At 38.7% G+C, this 19608-nt stretch overlaps 1 protein-coding gene and 1 long non-coding RNA gene across 3 annotated transcripts in view; one reads left to right on the top strand and one right to left on the bottom strand.

The window, feature by feature from the left end:
* LOC115429883 (uncharacterized) overlaps positions 1–14670 on the top strand; it is a 27878-nt gene extending 13208 nt beyond the window's left edge. Inside the window, exon 2 of the long non-coding RNA XR_003936837.1 lies at positions 13715–14670. This is a non-coding gene — a long non-coding RNA (uncharacterized LOC115429883). The remainder of the gene's footprint in view (positions 1–13714) is intronic.
* On the bottom strand, positions 6170–19608 carry LOC115429867 (high-affinity choline transporter 1-like). Of its 2 annotated transcripts, XM_030149674.1 has the most exons (9): positions 19572–19608; positions 16760–16967; positions 14473–14586; positions 14176–14331; positions 13943–14091; positions 13667–13810; positions 9128–9281; positions 8095–8312; positions 6170–6802 (listed from the first exon to the last, which is right to left on the bottom strand). In XM_030149674.1, the coding sequence occupies exons 2-9, from the start codon at positions 16941–16943 to the stop codon at positions 6245–6247; spliced, it is 1677 nt and encodes a 558-aa protein (XP_030005534.1). In that variant the 5' UTR covers positions 16944–16967; positions 19572–19608; the 3' UTR covers positions 6170–6244. The 2 variants fall into 2 exon arrangements, with proteins under 2 accessions (XP_030005534.1, XP_030005526.1); XM_030149666.1 differs by having other exon boundaries at positions 13943–14331.

The raw sequence follows: 19608 nt of genomic DNA, 5'->3' as shown, positions 1-19608 counted from the left end.
TGACCAATGAACCTATAAGTGCAAGTCTTTGGATGGTGGGAGGAAGCCAGAGTACCCGGAGAGAACCCACACAAACACGGGGAAGACATGCAAACTCCACACAGAAAGGTCTTCAGTGTGTCAGTTGAACCCAGGACCATCTTGCTACTTATTTTTCCATGTACTGGACTATGGGACTGTCCACTCACTGTACTGCTGTATCCAAGTCTCAAAAGCGCCTTGTAAATATCTTCTACAGGGTGCTTTTTCTAGACTTTTTCAAAACTGCTATTATTTTCCCTCAAACCTTGATGTAGTTTTATACTTGTGTGCCTACTTTTTTGAGATTGTACCTGCTGTGTATAGTAGAAAAGCTCATTTTAATGTATGAATAAATGAATGCAAAATTCACAGTAAATTATACAGACAGAAAACCTATGAAACCTATGAAAATCACAAATGTGTATGGATATCACACAAACAAGTTTCACTGGAATCATTCAAGTACCGATTAGTGAAATCATATGAAGTTTTTTTATACGCTTTCCTCATGTATTTCTTATCTTACAAGATTATGTGCCTTTGAGCATATTCCCAAATTCAACTATGAGAGAAATTTTTCCCCCCATGCCTGTGTTTGTGTTAAGTGAAAGTCTCAGTTTCAAGGCCAAGCACTGCAAAAAAAGAAAAGTTGGGTGAACTCAAGATTTCAAGGCAAAAAACTCTGACAAAATTTTAAGTTGGGCAATTAAACTAAATATTTTAAGATGTGCTTTTCAGTTTGCTCAACTCTGAATTCTGATTTTTGTCAACTCAACTGTAAGTTCTACTAACTTACAATTTTACATTGTAATAACTTTTAATCCTTACTTCTGCTCAGAGCTGGCTCGTCCTATAAGCGAACTAAGCGGTTGCTTAGGACCCTGCAGCCTACAGGGAGCCCCACGGTTACTAAGTGGCCCACATTAATTAATGGCATTGTAGAGGTGAGACTGGGAAGTTGCTTATAGTGTCTACACTCTTACAAATAACACTTTTATTTTGACAGGTCGCAGCCCCCCAAACTGGTGAACCAAGCCCTGAAACATCTCAGAGCATGTAAAGGCACTGCTCTGCCTATGACTTACAGTCATGGTGTCACTTCAGAAAAACAAACATGATCGTAAAATGCCAGATAAATTATTGTCACGCCCACACACTCACCTAAACTCCCGTAAACACAATAACCCCAGAAGCCCCTGCACATAACACAGAACAGAACATAGACTAGAACATAAAGGGCTGGATCTCCTAAGATCCCAATTTGCGTGTAGTAATTTGCTTGCGCAATATAGAATTTTGCATGTGAGGTGTGACCACCATTTGCGAGTGATTTGCCGAGATTGCTTGCGCAAATTACAAAAGGTGCAAAGTCTTGGAGACCGCCCTATTTAAATGAGGGCTTTGCGTGCGCTACTGGAGATAATATGCTGTAAAAACTGCTCTGGGAACCGCCAGCACTAATGAGAACAGTGCGCTGAATGATCCAGATGCACAGAAATGTGACGTTGGAGGAGTTTTGTCATAGAAGGTATTGCATGACTCATTCATTCATTCATTCATTTTTCATTTTAAAGGTGTGTGTGTGTTATGTTTTCTTCCGTCACTCCAAAAATGTTCACACGAGGGTGATAAATGTGTTCTCTGCATCTCGTTGCATCATTTTGATGTCTCCTAACCACAGCCATGTGTGCGCAATTACGCATCCAAACTGTTTGCACCTCCTTTTGAGACGTGTTAAATATAGACACAGTTTCTATGAGCAAAATTGCTTTCGGGTTTGATAAATCCCTTTGCGTGTGCTAAATTAGTATATTTACATTTTCTCCTCCCACCACATGCACAACTGCATGTTAACGCCCCAAATTGCATGTTCATTGTGGCAAATGTACGAACTTGATGCAGATGTGCTATTTTGCGCCTTTGAAAGATGCTACACTTATTGCACACAGTTAGTAAATCAGTTTGTACATTTTTTTGCGTGTGCAATGAGTTTGCACATGTTTCAATACATGCAAACCTTTGATAGATCCAGCCCAAAATGTTCAACACCCACAAAGCAATGCAGCAACATCCCCACAGCCCACCACATTAGGGGCCTAATTTATTAAAGGTTTGCGCACGTAAAAACATGCGCAAACTTGACTGCGCACGCAAAAACACGTTGAAGCTTATCTACTAACAGGATGCACTGAGGTTTGCACCTCTCAAATGGGCAAAATAGCTCGCACAACCCATTTAGCGCGTTTGCCCTGATGAATATGCAATATGGGCGTTTCTGCCAGGACGTGCAAAATTAGTGGGAGGAGTAAATGCAAATATTTATTTAGCGCGTGCAATGTGATTTACCAAACCTGAAACTGATTGCGGTGGCTGACTTTGCGTCTATATTTAGCGCATCTGAAAGGCAGGTTCTAACTGGCACAGCTTTGCACAAAACTAGCTGCAGTTGTTAAGGGGAGGAAGCGGCGTGGGTACAACCAAAGGTAATGCAAAGAATGAATCTGTGTGCTCGCATCAACATTTTTGGAATGATGGAAGAAAAAAAATAATAATTTGAGACATATGGGCCCCCACTTTATGAGCCTGCCCCCCACGCCTGGTTCCACAGTGGCACATCACGATTAAGCCAGGACCAACTCGTGAGGGACGTCTCTCTCTCTCTCTCTCTCTCTCTCTCTCTCTCTCTCTCTCTCTCTTTCTCTCTCTCGTGTGCGTGCAAGGGAGACTGAACGGGATGGGTTCTAGCGCTGCACAACACAGACATACACACACACACACACACACACACACACACACACACATGCACACTCATGCACATACATGCACACACACACACACACACACACAAACAGCACGGTCCACAGTGTTGTGACAGGGCTCCTGAACCTTCTATATAAGCACTGATGTGGAGGGTTTTCTTTCATTCCCATGGACTTAAAAGTTTTCATTCACCATACAGAGCGACATAAAGAGAGAAGGTATTTATTTCACTAATAACACACTTCACCACTGATAAACAGCAACAGAGAAATACCTATTCACCCCTCTGAGTGGAAAAAGAGCAACTTCATATTTATGAGTGCTGGGATATCCCAGCACAGTTTTTGCAGCATACTGTTTCCAGGACGACAGTAGTCATTTAATTAGGGTGGTCTCCAAAACTTTGCGCCTGTTGTCATTTGCGCAGGCAATCTCAGTTGATTGCCCATCAATAGCACATGCATTTTTTTAGTGCAAGCCAGGACATTTGCGCCCGTTATTTGCGATCTTAGTAAATCAGGCCCTAAGTGTTGTTTTGCTGTTTGATTTGCTGATGACCTGGCAACCTCAGTCTGTGTAGTGGGGCTATTGCAGGCCTCAGAAAAAAATTCCTGCATCATTTTAACTTCATTTAAATAAAGGTTGGTTAAAACGTACCTGTGTGGACTCCAGCTCGAGGCAGCACAGCCACAATGAAACTTCAAGTAAAAAGTGCCAACTCAGAAAATTGGCTTTCCTGCCTTTCACAACAAAGAAATAAAAGTTAGCACAACTGTTGTCCCTTGTATTGAACCCCAACTTAAAAATATATAAGTATTAAGAACTCACCAAATTGGCTTGCTTTGTTGTGCTAACTCACATTATTGCCTTAAATGTCAGTAATTTATATCAAGTTTTACCAACTTAAGTTACTGTTTTAGGCCAAAAAATACAACTTGGATTTTTTTGCAGTGTGAGTGTTTAAGGGTCTTGAAGGCACTTGCACAAATGTTTCCAAGCTGATCCTGCTCAATAAGTAAATCCAAGATGTATGTGCTATCCATGCCTGTCCGGTTGATATCATAGCAAAAATGGTACAAATAGCTCATAATAAAAAATCATCAAAAAAGTCAATGCACTATTCAAATATGTTTCACTTCTAACAGTGCACCATGTCAGTCTAATAATACCCTGAATTAATTCCAAGCTGTTACCTGGTTGTTACTTTGATAAATAGATGTTAACTACCTAATTATTGTATATGTATTATCCCATTACAACTACATAATTACAGAGCTGCATGGTAAAGTGCTATTGAAACACTACAATGCAGCATGGCTGTTCAGTATGCTGTTCTGTATCTGACTCCAGAGCCAAGGTCTTGGTTACGTCTTACGACAGAGACCTATGTGTGTCAAGGATATTCTTGTCTAAATCTATGATGCAGAACAACATCTATTTCTGAACTCTTGTCCAAGACATATGACTCGGCGGCCCATTAACCTCAATCCCACATACTATATCTGTGTCAGGGGAATATGTTGACAACCTCATGCTGACTGAAGGTCAATGCTGGAAATACTAACAGATGGTTTTCTGCTGCTTAAACGTAACTTGTTGTCCTGGAAAGAGGGTTGCGTTTTTCATAACTTCTCTTCAAGCCTTGGATTCACCTAGTTTGTGTTTCAGACACGTTTGACACTGAAACTAGAAGCTGTTGTCTGTTACATGACGTCTAAGATGATTTTGGCCCTAGACTTCTCAGAACCGGGTTCCATGAACAGAGTGGATGTTAAAAGGTTGACTTCAAGAAAAATCACCAGTAGCATCAGCCTTTTCACACTAGGTCATTAAGGCAAGTGACCTTTTTTATACCATCTCTACAGTTCTTTTATTGAGCTTAATCCCAAGAACCAAAATCCTATAGATATATAATAGCACTGAAATTTGATCAAGCTAAAGTTCAGTTCAGCATAAAGTTAGTTCATCCCTATATGCAAACACCATATATTAGCCTCTGAAATCAACAGCAGAGGAAATATGTAAGGGATGATCTAGATAATGAAATAAATCTGGAAACTGTGATGCAGTCTATATGGTCTTAAACATATTATAGCCAGTTCACATTGATACAGGCATTTTTATAAACTGACATTTCTCCTCTTTTTCAAAATATTTATGTTCATTTAAGAACACAAGGAAAAACATGTTTCTGATGGACTTCATACTGTGGATCAGGTCATACTGGATGATGCAGAGGTTGAGTTAACAATAGTTTCATTAGTTAAACAATAAACTTAACTTAGTGTTGGTTCAGGTTTTTTTTATATCTCAGATTTCACCACAGAACTAATGCATATGCACATTTCCCAATCTGTCAGTGCTGACCTTGATCTACAGCAGGTAGATCTGCTTGATCTATCATTTATTTATTCAGGATACAAACTATCTTGTGGAAATAGCAAATGCTAACCAGATGTGTAGACACCTATACATCCACTTTATCTGATGTTATTTCACGTATAAACATATGAACATGTACAGAAAGTCAATGGACATGGAGGACTTGGGGTTTGACATCTGTTGTAATTATCCAAATTATGTCCAAAAATAACGAAGCGAGACTCTCGGTTTAAAAATACGTATTCATTTTACTGCGTGCGGCAACTTGAAAAACATACAACTTTTCACAACTCGTGGCATACATACATCTACTTCCGTGAAAATTTCCTATACCTTATGGGTAATGCTAAGCCTCATGGGAAACGTAGTTATCTTAATCTTAACATTCATTATGGCTCATTTTAGCTCAACTTTTAACACAAATCACAAATGAAATATACTGTATATTTTTACTGTGAAATAATTTAACATGAAATGGCCTATATATCATAAAATTATAATAAATCCAAACACAAATTACTTGTACTTTATCTTTCCCCAAATAAAGTCACAACAACATCATTTCATTCTTGGTTTTATTGAGCTGTTAATAATCTTTAGTGACCCAAAACATCATTTATGAGTGGGGCTGAGAGGTCCAAATGTATAAGCTGTGTGAGTAAAGGGGTTTATTTCCTCATAACAACCTGTCTTATGCAAATTCTTCCACTTATAACACAACTAATATCACAAAAACTGTATGTGTAAACTGAGTTAGTGAATTTAAAACTTCTTACTGCTTCCACAATTTTTAAGACTTTATTTAACATACTCAGCACTTGGACTGAAAAAGAGATATATGCATCAGTTCCACATCTCTATTAAGTAAATTATCCTCTGAAACAAAAAAAAAAAGAAAAAAAAAGCGGACTCTTAAAAATAGAAGACAAATATGCTTATCATTATGAATAATTAGTTATTGGTGCACATCCCTATTTAGCAACTAAAAAAAAAAAACAACTTCAAGTGTAATTTCCTACATGTTTATTCAAACAAATTAAAATATCAACAGCTGTATAAAAAAATTAAAAGATGTTTGTGATTAAGACTGTATCATTGGCTGTAAAGGAACTCCTCGTCTGTTGTCGTCACACTGGATGTCACTTTCAGTTTCTTCTCTGCCACTCTGTGTGACAGGACTCTCTGGAGATCCAGAAACACTGGATTTCACATTGAAAACGTCCCAGTGTGGAGGCAACAGGCCACGGTCAAAGATGAACAAAGCTAGGGAGGAAAATAATACAATGGTGACCAGGGTGCAGAGCATGGAGAATGTCCTGAAAGGGGCTTTCTGTACATAGATGCCATCTACCAATGTGCAGCCGGGAAGAGGGAGAACAACAGGAAGACCTATGGTATTTTCACCCACCAAAATCCTTATAGTAATCCCCAAGATGTAACCCACGGTACCACCATAACCATTTGTCCCTTTGAAGAAGAGCACAGCGACCAGATGGGGAAAGATTAGGGTGTAAGCAACGTCTGCTCCAAGGATCCAAAGGACCAAGGTACTTTTGAGGTAGAATGTTATGGATGTCCCAACCACGCCCACCACCACCACCGCAATCCGAATCACCCACTGCATTTCATAGTCTGACACCTAGGAATCAGAGAAAATGCTTCATTATTTATTCAAGTACCTGTCCTGTTCCATAAGAATGCGTTTGTCCTTGGTCATGTTTGAAACTAAGAGGAAATGTCAGCAAAGTCACATCCTTAAACAAGATTTTGCCTGCATTTTTTATTTCTTCTTGCCATTTGCGACCAATAGGAACTTGTAAGTACAAAAACTAAGCATTTTCTTTGAACATGAGATTGTTAAACAAACAAAAAAACCCAAAACATAATCACATGGGAACAATAGACCTATTTTATTGTAAAGCACCAATGTATGACCAATTTGTGAGATAATAAAACTTTCTTTCCATGTCTGAACATGCTGTACAAAAACAAAATTGTGAGCAAAGACAGTGCGGTTACAAGCCTTGATTTGTTCAACATGTTGTAACACAGCACATTTTCCTGATTCCATCCTCCATCACTATGACACACCTTCTGGCCTGTATGAAATGTTGTACAGACAGTTGCGTTGCATAGACAGAAATACACAACAAGACACATGGTGCAAGATCTTCCTGCAACACGATGCTCTTGTCACTATGATATCTACACCTTAAAGATCATTCAAACTTTGGACTGGGAGCTTCTACTGCTGCCACCCTCTGTTCCCAATCATGAGTGTGCATGTGCTGTCAGTATGTCAACGATTTGGGAAAAGTGAGATGTCTCATTCTGAGCTACTTCAACTGGCTACGGTGAAACATTGTTTAGCATAGGATTAATTTAACTAATTTAGTCATTCACTAATTTTGAGAATAGTAATCAACTAGTTGTTGCAGCTCTATATGATGGTGGATTAAAACAAGCTTTCTTCTGAGTTAAAAAATCCCATGAAGTTGAAGACAAAAGCAATATCAGTAAATTACAAGGACTGAAGAAGACTATGTTTTCTGTGTACTGTGTGCATAAGGTACAGGTCTAAAGCACCCTATGCAAACATAACATAGTAGGGGCATGTGATTTTAGCAGAGAATATTATAGAACTGAAATACATAGATCAGCCTGTGCATTGGAGACACTGTTGTGATACCTAATCCAGCTCCATAAGGGCAATATGAGAATGATATCGACACCCACTGTGTGTGGTTTTGATTTTGATTTATTTTAATTCCTCACATTTGGCTTTCATTCTGTGGGTGTGATCTAACATACCATCTTTTCTATTTTTGTTGGGGCCACTCAAGACATGTTAATGCCAGGTACTAACAGGAGTGAGCCCCATCCTTTGGGAATGTACTGTGCCACAGGGATTGTCCATTTTGATCTCCTTACCTCTTTACGCAGAATGTTCTTGTAGATGTTTGAAGAGAAGACAGAGGTTGCAGATAACAGACCAGAGTCTGTGGATGACATGACAGCAGCTGCAACAGCCCCGATCCCGATGACTGAGATGTAAGGTGGAGCGAGAGACTGCAGGGTCAAGGGAAGCACAAAAGTCTGCTCGCCACGATCATAAGGAGGTGGAAGGCCATACGATGTCAGGTTCCAGTCTAGAAGGAATATAAGACTTGGTGAACTATGTTAAAAACAGGTACTGACAGACAGACAGACACAGAATCACAGAATTAATTGAACCACTGAATGAGACTAGGTACCCCTACCGTAAGAAGACATAACAGAAAGAAAGCACACTGATAAGATTAAACACAGAGAGCACAAAGCTGTTTCAAGCAACATTAAGTAGATAGATAGACAGACAGACAGACAGACTTTATTGATTCCCAAACTGGGAAATTGTAGTGCAGCAGGAGCATGACTAACAGTGAAAATAGGATACAGAAAAAAAAAAAATTGAATACAAGAGCAAACACACTATTCTTAATAAATTAGAAGTAAAAAAGAGAACAGGTAGAAAATCTGGACAGTCAAACAGTAAGGTGCAAAAATAAACTGCATTGTGCAAGTGAAATGATGAAGGCTGAATGACTTAAATAGATACTTTCAGCAATTCATTTTGATTTTTAATTTTCACCAGATTTGCAAAAGCTATTTATTAGACATTTCTATTTACTTCCATACAGTGAATTCACAACATCAGACATCTTAGACTGACTTGCTGACACTATGTCCGTAATAAAAATTTCATGTTAAGCACTATTTACTTAAAGAGAACATATAATGAATTAAAAATAATACATGAAATTATCCAACTTAAAATGATTTTCTGGTAAGTGAAAATTTTTACAAAGGAATTTCTACCAACTGATATTCATGCTTTCATGAAAAATAGCAGAAAGAGCCAAACAGCCTTTGAAAGAACAAAACAAATATTTATTTGAACATAAAAAGTGTTTTTAAGTCTCACCTGTGGAGGCAGCGACAGCCCCTACTAAGACTGGGGGGATTCCCAATATGGCAATGACAAAAGCAGCTGCATAGCAGGTTAGCTGGGCTGTGGCTGAAGTTGCTGCAGACAGTGTCCTCTGGTGGAAGCTCTGAAACCCTACACTACCAAGACCCTGTGACACAGACACAGATAAAGTGAGATGTTAACTAGGAAAAAATAGAAATGGAAAAGCATGGGGAAAAAATAAGTCTTCACCAAAAATATTTTAGAAGTTCAGGAAGATGCAGATAAAAGCTTTCGAAGTTGTAATATTAGTTTAAAAAAAGTAGTTATATGCAAAGATCTTTATCCACTGTGAACTTTGCTGTTGTTGCATGATTGCAGTGAGTTTACATTTATTTCTTATTCTGTTTATATTTAACAGGACTGTTATGTATAACAAGAAAATACAGCCAATATATGTACATTACTTAAAGCACACAACCAAAACTAAACAATATTTTGTCCACAGGCTAATTGTCTTCAGTATGACCTCTATTCCTATGACAAAAGTAGCCCACTCTCTGATGTAACGATTGGAGCTGGTCTCCAGTCGACTCTAGCTTTGTAGTTTAGGTTTTTGCAAATAAAACCTGATGTAAAATAACAGAAAATTAGTGCATTAAATGTCATTATCAGCACAAAAGAACTCAAGGCATGATCACTGCAAAGTAGGGTTACAAATTATCGATTAATCCATTAATCATTAGTTGGTTGACCTTATCGATCGATCAACAATTAATTGATAAGCGGCAATTTTCCTGAGAACCTGAATTTCTTTTTCAATAGGTTCTATAAGAATAAAAGCTAAATATTGTTTATATGCTTCATGAAAAAAGCATGTCATATTCCTTAATGACTGATTTATTGAACCATTGGATATAGTCTGTGTTTCCTGTGGAATTCATCTGTTGATGTGGTGGTGTGTAATAGGGAGGTGCACACGCGTGCGTTTCGACAGCGGTGGTGGTGGGCTACTCGGCCGCACGTGTGCAGTTTGGCTGATCGATGCGTGCGTGTTGGTAACTGCGCGCATATGTGTGTCCCTTTCCATCCTACTTATAATATTATAGGGGAACGGGGCGATGCAATCCGTGCCCCCGCAGAAGTGAAAGTGAAATTTTTTGCTCATTTACCTTTTCCCCACCTCCTGAAGCTTCGCAAATGCTCCTCATACTTGTGGCTCGAATCAGGAGCCTGAAGGATGTTTTCAACTTCTGTCTCACTGACCGTTAACTAGACCAACCTCCACAGGAAACGTTCTGATACAATTCCGACCCCGCATTTGTGTATGTATTTAGGTGGAGGTGCACCGCTCCCACAAACAGATGGGCCGGTCTGTGTTTCACTCCACCATGTCCATAAAGACATTCTTACTCATCAATGCCATGATCCGGTTCGATGACCGGTTATCCCAGCTGCAGCGTCGCATCGACAAACCAGCAGCCTTCGGACTGGTGTGGACAAGGGCAGTTAACCGACAATTAATAATTTAATCCAGCAAATTCTTATTGACAATTAATATTTAGTCGATTAATTGTTTACATCCCTACTGCAAAGGGAGGTCCCACTAAATACTCTGGTGTGTAGAAACGTTTTTCTTTCTGAACTGTATGCTTTTAATGTTATTTCCTATTTTCTGCGCACAGGTTGTCTTTTGATGCAGATACTGAGGGAAGTTTGTGTATGGTCATTATAGCCATGACAAAACAACAGCCCTAATAGTGGCCTTTTGTACAGTGCAGAAAAGATCACAATGACAGAGAATATGCACTTTTATTTAAAAGTGGATATCAGGACAACTCATCTCATTATCCAAAACACACATACAAAAAAAAACTAAATCAGCTGATAAGAGGCAGTTGATGGTTTATGCATTACCTTATGCAACATACTCCCAAGTCAAACAGTTAACTTAAAACTGTTTTGACATACACAAATGCTCCTCTGGCAGCTCCTGCCTACAGTATTTAGTCAGCTAAAACTGTCAGATCATAAGTCATGAATCTTGTCTCTACTTGCCAATTTAAATACCTGCCTACTTTTGCCCTTTGGGTCCTTATGTTTGTTTGAGCTACAACAAATACACCATTTGAGGTCATCTTAGTCTACAATCCTGACTTAACAAAGTGCCCTCAATTGCACTTTGAAGTCCCTAGCCTCTTCTCAATTCCTTTTCTTTTCAACCCCTGAGCTTGTTGATACAAAGATCAACTTTATTTATCCCAAAGGGGAAATTCATCTTTATATCAATTCAAAAATGTAAAGAACATATCATGCAGCGCACTTGGGGCCTGATTTACTAAAGGTTTGTGTGTGTAAAAACATGTGCAAACTTGACTGCGCACACAAAAACACGTTGAAGCTTATCTACTAACAGGGCGCACTGAGGTTTGCACCTCTCAAATGGGCAAAATAGCGGAAATACCATTTAGCGTGTTTGCCCTGATGAATTTGCAATATGGGCGTTTCTGCCAGAACGCGCAAAATTAGTGGGAGAAGTAAATGCAAATATTTATTAAGCGCGTGCAATGTGATTTACCAAACCTGAAACTGATTGTGGTGGCTGATTTTGCGTCTATATTTAGCGTGTCTGAAAGGCAGGTTTTAACTTCGTGCAAAACTGGCTGCAGTAGTTGTGGCGAGGAGGAGGCATAGGCACAACCAAAGGCAATGCAGAGCACCAATCTGTTCTGATCACATCAACATTTTTGGAATGACAGAAGAAAAAAATAATACAAATTTGAGACATAGGCCCCCACTTTATGGGCCTGCCCCCCACGCCCGGTTCCACCAGTGGCACATCACCATTAGACCAGGACCGACTCCTGACAGATGAAAAAACAATTACAATACTCCTTCAGCCAGAAGTAGGCCATTGGGAAAAAAACAAACAAAAATAAAAACAATAAATACACAATCATCAATCAGTCATCAGACTAAGGTATTGCACTGTTCTGATGCTCGACTGAGACCTGCAATCTTGATGGATGCCTCGAAACATTTAAAGCTGCATATGACTTTCGTCGCCAATTTTTCATCAAATCTATAAATCCCAAGTCATAGCCTAAGTATCACGAATCCAAAAGTCTTTCTGTGATTACGCACCTGAATCACTTCCCTCACTGAGAACAACTTCAAAGTTGACTCCATCACAAGCAGTCCTTTGTTTATATACCAAACAGAAACCAAAACCAAACAGTCACCTGGGCCTTTTTGGAATTCCACGCAGCTGTAGCAACAAGAAGCAATGAAGCCATTTCCGTGTTTGTTGTTGTTGCAGCCATAGTGCAGGTGCGTGGAATGCCCATTCCCACAATGCGCTTTGTGACAAATTTCCAAAAATGCCCGAGTGATCAACCAGCTTGGTATGTAAACAAATGGACTGCTTGGGATGGAGTCAACTTTAAAATTATTTACAGTGTGGGAAGAGATTCAGGTGCGTAATCACAGAAAGACTTACGGATTCATGATACTAGGACTATGACTATTACAGATCTGATGAAAAATTGGTGACGAAAGTCAGATGCAGCTTTAAATGTACATTGAGGGGAGAGGACTGATGACCAAGGAAGCTGGCCAAAGGAGCTATGACACAGGACACAAAGGTGCATCCTCAGTTATTGCCTTGGAAATCAGACACTTGACAAGTAAAACAGGCGTGACATACATCTAAGATTATACAAACCAGAGCAGGGCCAGGGCTTAAAAATTTGAGTTTTCCTCAAACTGAATCTGGGTTAGTTATTTAAAATAATCAAATATCCAATCAGACTTGTGTTACATGAAAAAAAGCACAACATCCCAATGTCACCTACTGACGTATTATGCCATGATGTAAAGGTTAGTCATAAGTTTACATGAGCACTCTTCTGTCAGACATCATTAAGTACAGTGGTACATTCTGACTGAATAAGACAGCCATTCTGGGGGATTAAAGGGGGAGAAATAACAATAAAATACAGTGTTAAATTTAAAGATTCAAACATCCACCATCGACCAAAATCACCTACTGATGTAAAATGTTTAATAACTATTAATCCACTAACCCTGTCAGTGCATGTAAATAATTAGTGTAAAATGCAGTTTGTTATCTTCAGATCAGATATCAGATATGACTCATCTGGACATTCAGAGGCTCTGTAATGAATGTGGAAACACCATCATCTTCTACAACATTGTTTCCCATGTAAAACCCATGTAATTTGAAAAATGACAGTAGATGGACATGCTTGTTTTATGTTCCATTATTGATCTTTGCAGAAGAAGTCACTTTTTCTTCAGTTTTCTGTTCTTTATATATCCCTCAATTTTATTGTGAGCTTTTATGAACATCTACATGATCTGCAAATTAAATATAGGAAAATACCTGATTTTCACTGACATGGTGACAAACGACTTAGGTTAAATAGAGGGAAAAATTCATTCGGGAACTGCCACAAAAGTAGGACTGGGTCTTTATGGGTTAAGAAAGCAGACATTTTCAACATGTTATGACCTTGCAATTTCATGGCTCACCAACAATAAAAAGTCATCAATCCACATCCATATGTCATCCTGCTGCAGGTTGCCGACCCAAGGCTCTTGGAACGTATGGTTGAAAGCAGTCTGGGCAATACTTAGAGATTTGGGACTGAGCAGAACGAAGGGGACGCACAGGAACTGCAAATACATTACATGATAAGCAGATTTTGTGAGCAGCTTGTAAGTATTCACATGAGAAGAATATACACTTGCTGGTTTGGCATGTAAAATAAATGTAGGTTTACTGCTGTACTAACAACTGTGACTCACCAGACTGACGAATACAAGCGCAAGCTGGATGACATCAGTGTAGGCCACTGAATACAGACCTCCTAACAAAGTGTAGATAATGGCCACCGCTGACGAGATCCAAACAGAATAGGAATAGGGCAAGTCCAGTATCACGCTCATAGTTATTCCTGGTAGATAGAAGTATTTCAGCTGCTTGAATAGCTTGCACAGAGCTGATATTCTTTCAATTAATAAGAATGTGTTTTGTTTACCTAAACTAAACAGAGTGCAGGACACCCATAGCATATCACCCAGTAGAGATGGCAGTGCCAGACAACTACATAGTATGTGGCCATACTTTTGCTGGAGTGGGTCCATCATGGTGACATACATCTTGTCCCTCATTGGCTTGGCAAAGAAAAGACCACCTTGTAAACAATATGACATATTACTCATCATTTTTTGTTTAGTGTGGCAATACTATTTTTCATTTTGGGTTGCATAGATACAGTATATCTACACAAAGGCACTACTGAGATCAGCATGGCTTACTTCAACTGTAATGTTACCTAAAATGAAGTTGAAGGAGTATTGTAAAGGCATAAGTGCCCATACCAGCCCCCTGTTAGGTGTGTACACTGCCTCAGCCAGGCCCAGGATAAACCCACCTCCAACCCATGTAGCTGTAGAAGAACGACACACACACACACACACACACACACACACACACACACACACACACACACACACACACACACACACACACACTTTAAGATATTTCAGGATCCAATGTAATACAAACAAAATAATTTAATGACATGAGACATTCCTAAACAACACTTCAATTTAAAAAAAAAAAAAAAAATACTAATTAACTCAACCAAGGACAGTAGGAAGGACAGTGGGTAGAATGACCCATATCTCTTTGTCTGATTGATTAAGTTTGGTTGAAGAGTATGAGTTGATGGCTGTGAATGACAGTGGGACAGGGGTTTGTAATCACCTGAAGGCTGAGGCAGAAGCTTGAAATTATTCATGCTTATGTCCAACTAAATTTAACACAGCAAATAGATAATTACTACAGTGATTACTAACTTTCAGTTCTCAGAAGTTCTTTAACCCTAAATGCTGCAGTGAGTAGCTAATAGTTTCTTAAACAACCAAATCAGAAGGCATGGAAAAGATGTAATTCTGTGCTAGTGGAGTACAATTAAAGGCCTGGATCAGTCAAATAAAACAACTAAGGAAATGCTAAACCTAAACCTGGGTTAAAAACTGCCAATGAATTATTAAAACCTGAACGGATAGTGGTGAACCATTAGCTTCAAAGAAGAAATGTAGGTGGGGAAAAAGTCCTATATGATTGTAATTAATTGGCTTCATCACATAATTGTCTAAATCATATTTTGGCTAAGTCATGTTTGACCTGAGTCACTTTTATTTGTTATGCAATTGTTGTTGTGTTTTTGTTTTTACAAACTTGTTCACACATCTGGTCAAACTTGAAAAGTTAACAAATTGGAAATCAATTAAACATTTGGGGAAATCAGATTAGGCACCACCAAAGAGAATTAAGGTGAGTGGGACTAAACAGCGGTGGAGCCTTAAGCAAATGAGTTATCAGTAAGGCTAATTGGAGGAGAGGCTTTAATTTGCTGGAGTGCATAAAGATTGGACTGTGTTTCAGTGGCAAAAAAGGTCATGTGGTCTGTTGAGTCAGTCTCCTGCATTGCAGGCCATAGCGATACTTACTGAGCTATCCATCCACATGTACTTCCAGGTGCAAATTTATGCCTTCCGAGCCTCTCCCATTGCTTGTATTGTAGGGGGGGGTCTAAAGCGCACGCACCATTTATGACGAGAGTCTTTATGGTAAAGGGAGTTAAATCTAAACTAAAGTCTAATTATGAAGAGACAACTATCTATTCAAGCAGCATTTGGGTCTGCATGAAAAAAATAGGTAGCCACATAAAGTATGTAATGTATTATTACACAGTGGGAACAATATAACTGCATGGACTGAACATTAAATAGCCAATCTTTGAGTTGCTGAAGAACACAGCCAAAGATGGTGTGAATCACATGAAGTTGTCAAACATTGGCCTATATCTCTATTGTATTCTGTTGTTTCCAATTTAAAATTATTTGGAATGGAATAGAATCCGATGCCACAACTGAGGAAATCCTTATTAAAGCTAGCACTTTGCTATCATTCAAAAAGTGGTCACATTAGTGAGCTTAAACTGTATTATTTTTATTAGTGTATGATAATAAAAAAAATACAGTTTTAAACAAGAAAAGCACTTGGAGAGCGCAGACCTCCGCCAAGACAGATCCCCCACCCCCCCATCACCACCAAAATTTAATCATTTCTTTCTTGTGCTAGTATCAACATTTCCTGAAAATTTAATGAAAATCTGTCATAACTTTTTGAGTTACCTTGCGAACAAAAAAACAAACCAACACGCATGCACACAAACACACAAAGCAAAGTGATCACAATGCCTCTTGGCGGAGGTAATGATTTGAAGCATTTATAATGTTACTATTGCTTCGCTTCACCCTGATGAACCTCCACTGGGCCTCCGACCCTGGACCCCACCATTGTCCTGTATGTCACCCCCCCCCCCCCAACACACAAACACACACACACACACCATTTTTTCTGGATCTGCCACTGTGACAGGGTGCAACGTCTGTGTTTAAACCTTTTAATGTCTGTGCTTTTTTATCATTATGTCCTGGCTTTTATTTTACCTCAAAAGAAAAAAAACAAACAAACAAAAAACTGTAAATTGTATTGTACCAATGACCACCTGACTAAAATGTAATTTTGAGCCACAGAGAACACCTTACCAGTCATAGTAAAAATCCCAACCACCAAGTTGATTCTCCGTTCTCCGAGGAGCACCACTTCAGTCCTGTCTCCATTGCTCTTTCTCTCCGCTTTCCTGGACTTCTGTGCTGCCCACACCCCTGTGCCCAGGATCAGGATGTAGAACAACAGCACCGCAACCACACCAGGGATGTTCAAAGCCATGTTACTCTACCACTATGGAGTACACTGAATACAAAAACAGATATCAGAACAGTACTATACGTAAGCGAGCAAAGTCCAAAGAAACACACACAGACCCAAAATCATGTTGTGGAAGCTAATGAGATATCAATGCTGAGTGCAAATCAAATGTTGAGTTATTTTTACCCCAACCTTAACCCAAATGCTGGTTATGACATTCTCATCTTTAATAAATAAACCTGTTGAACTAGCTATGGAATCTCATAACTGTTATTTGTGTCTTCTAAAAACTTTCCAGTTTCATTTTGTCTCTGTCCCATCTTTATTGAATGCCTTGCAGGCAGTCATAATTTATACTTGCTCATATTTACAAAAACTACAAAATTAGTTTTGAAAAGTAAAATTATTCATGCTTTCTATGTGTTGATGTCACTTAAATAACAAATTCAAGAAAAATAAAAAAAAACTGCAGTTTTTATTGAATTTCACTTAATGTCCAGTCCTTGTAGACATGTAGTTGTAGTTTGTAAATTACCAATTTTCTCATACAAATAATCAAGTCAAATCAAATGTTATTTATATAGCACCAAATCATATAAAACGTTATCTCATGACACTTTACATTTAGACCCGGTCAAGACCAGACTCTGAAACTCTTGAAAATAGGGTCTCCCTTCTTGCTATGTATATCCGACACTTCAATTCACCTTCAATTCCAACTGCTACATCCACTACAGCAATTGTTATTTAACATTGACAGCAGTGATATTTCTCCTGTATCTAACACAGTCTTCATTTACCCCTCAAGCTGTTGCATTAGGTATGATTTACTTTTCTTTTAGAACCTAGTTCAATATGCCTGAATATGCCATACTACACACAATCATCAAATACATGACATGAGAAATATATTTGTACAGTCATGAGAAAAAGAAAGTACACCCTTGTTTAATGTTATGGTTTCAGATATCAGGGCATAAGAAAATCATCTGTCCTTACCAGGTTCTAAAATGTAATATCTAGCCTGAAGTGTAACATAACACATTCACTTGTGTCACTATTCTACAGAAATTAAGCCAAAATATAAATGCAGTGTGTGAAACGTAAGGTATACCCCTTGGTTCAAGCTCAAGTAGAACCCCCTTTAGCAATAACGTGAAATAATGGTTTTACTGTACACCTTATTCAGTCTCTCTCATTGTCGAGGATGAATTTGAGGAGAAATTCCTTATGATATTGCTTCAGTTCATTGAGGTTTGTGAGCACTCATTTAAGCACAGCTCTCTCGAGGTCTCACCACATCATTTCTGTTGGCCTGAGGTCTGGATTTTGACAGAGCTGGAAAACCTTGAATCTTTTTTTTTTAGTCACTCTATTATAGATTTGTTGCTTGGGATCATTGTCCCGGTGCATGACACAATTCCAGCCAAGCTTTAGCTGTCAGACAAATGTCTTCACACTTGACCCAGGGATACTCCAGTTTACAGGGGAGTTCATGTTTGAGTAAGTGAATGTCGTTGTGTGGTTCCAAAACTATCATCCCTCTACCACCATGCTTGACAGTTGATATGAAGTGTTTGTGTTGATATGCTGTTTTTGGTTGTAGCCAAATATGGTGCAGTGCATTATGGCCAAACATCTCCACTTTGGTCCAAAGGACATTGCTCCACAAGTCTTGTGGTTTGTTCAGATGCATCATGCTGCCATGACCTAAAGAGGCTTTCTCCGGGCAACCCTTAAAAAAACACAGAAAATTCCAGGTAATACCTCTTTGACACTGTGTTAGGTCACACCTGAAAGCTTTAAACAAGGAAACTGCTAAAACCTCAGCTTTTATAGAAGTGGTTGCACTTCCTGTTAACTGATAAATCAAGAACATTTCCTTAGCATCACCTGGCTGATACTCACCCTCTTAATTCCTATGGAAGCATTGTACTTTGTTTTTCACGTACTTATGCATTTTGGCTTTTATTTTTTGGTTAAATGAATAATATGGTAATAACTATCATTATTACTTGGTGGAATCTGTTTTGTGTTGTTTTACAATTGAGGTTAAGTTTAAATAATTGTACAACCTGGTAAAGACCAGATGTTTTTTTTTTTTTTTTAACTATATCCTGATCCTGATACAAAAACAGGAAATCCAAAAAGGGGTATACCTTCTTTTTCTTCTATATGTTGTGTTTAATACTAGTAGGTCAAAGGTGAAAGGACAGAGACACTTAGAATGGACATGACTGAATTGACAGAACATATAGCATATGACATGTAAAACAAGTTAAATGTTGTTCAACCATTTTATAAAAAGCAATACTGTTCATTATAAATGATTATGCACTGCACGTGTTCATGATGCAGTTGCCTAGCTTTAAAACTGGAATTTATTTTCAGGTTCTATGATTTTGGAGACAGCTAGTGAGCAGTGACGTGCCGTGGGGTTCATGGCTGGGGAGGCACTGACTCTTTCAGAGCCAGATCTACAAATATATGGTGGCCTGAGAAACTGGAATAGAGTAAGTGAGCAAAAGGAATGGCCTGGGTATATGGGCTCTGCATCTAGTCAGCATTGGTAGACTGGCAGGAACTCAACAGGAAACCTTCAAAAAGAGCCATTTCAAACTAAAAATAAAAAAAAGTTTATGGTCTTACCTTTATTTGTACATGAAATCCATGCGCCGATCCTGGT

Source organism: Sphaeramia orbicularis, chromosome 1 (assembly GCF_902148855.1).
Source record: "Sphaeramia orbicularis chromosome 1, fSphaOr1.1, whole genome shotgun sequence".
Taxonomy (NCBI): domain Eukaryota; kingdom Metazoa; phylum Chordata; class Actinopteri; order Kurtiformes; family Apogonidae; genus Sphaeramia; species Sphaeramia orbicularis.
The sequence above is the reverse complement of the archived record's forward strand: the minus strand, read 5'-3'. Positions and strand labels throughout refer to the sequence as shown.

Bases quoted from the DNA above. Each gene is read 5' to 3' on its own strand.
- LOC115429867 (XM_030149666.1), bottom strand. From the start codon at position 16,943: ATGGCTTTGAACATCCCTGGTGTGGTTGCGGTGCTGTTGTTCTACATC. The intron at 14,332-14,472 runs GTAACATTACAG...ATTGTTTACAAG, and splicing joins CTCCTTCAACTTCATTTTAG to GTGGTCTTTTCTTTGCCAAG. The intron at 6,803-8,094 runs GTAAGGAGATCA...TCTGATTCCTAG, and splicing joins AGAACATTCTGCGTAAAGAG to GTGTCAGACTATGAAATGCA.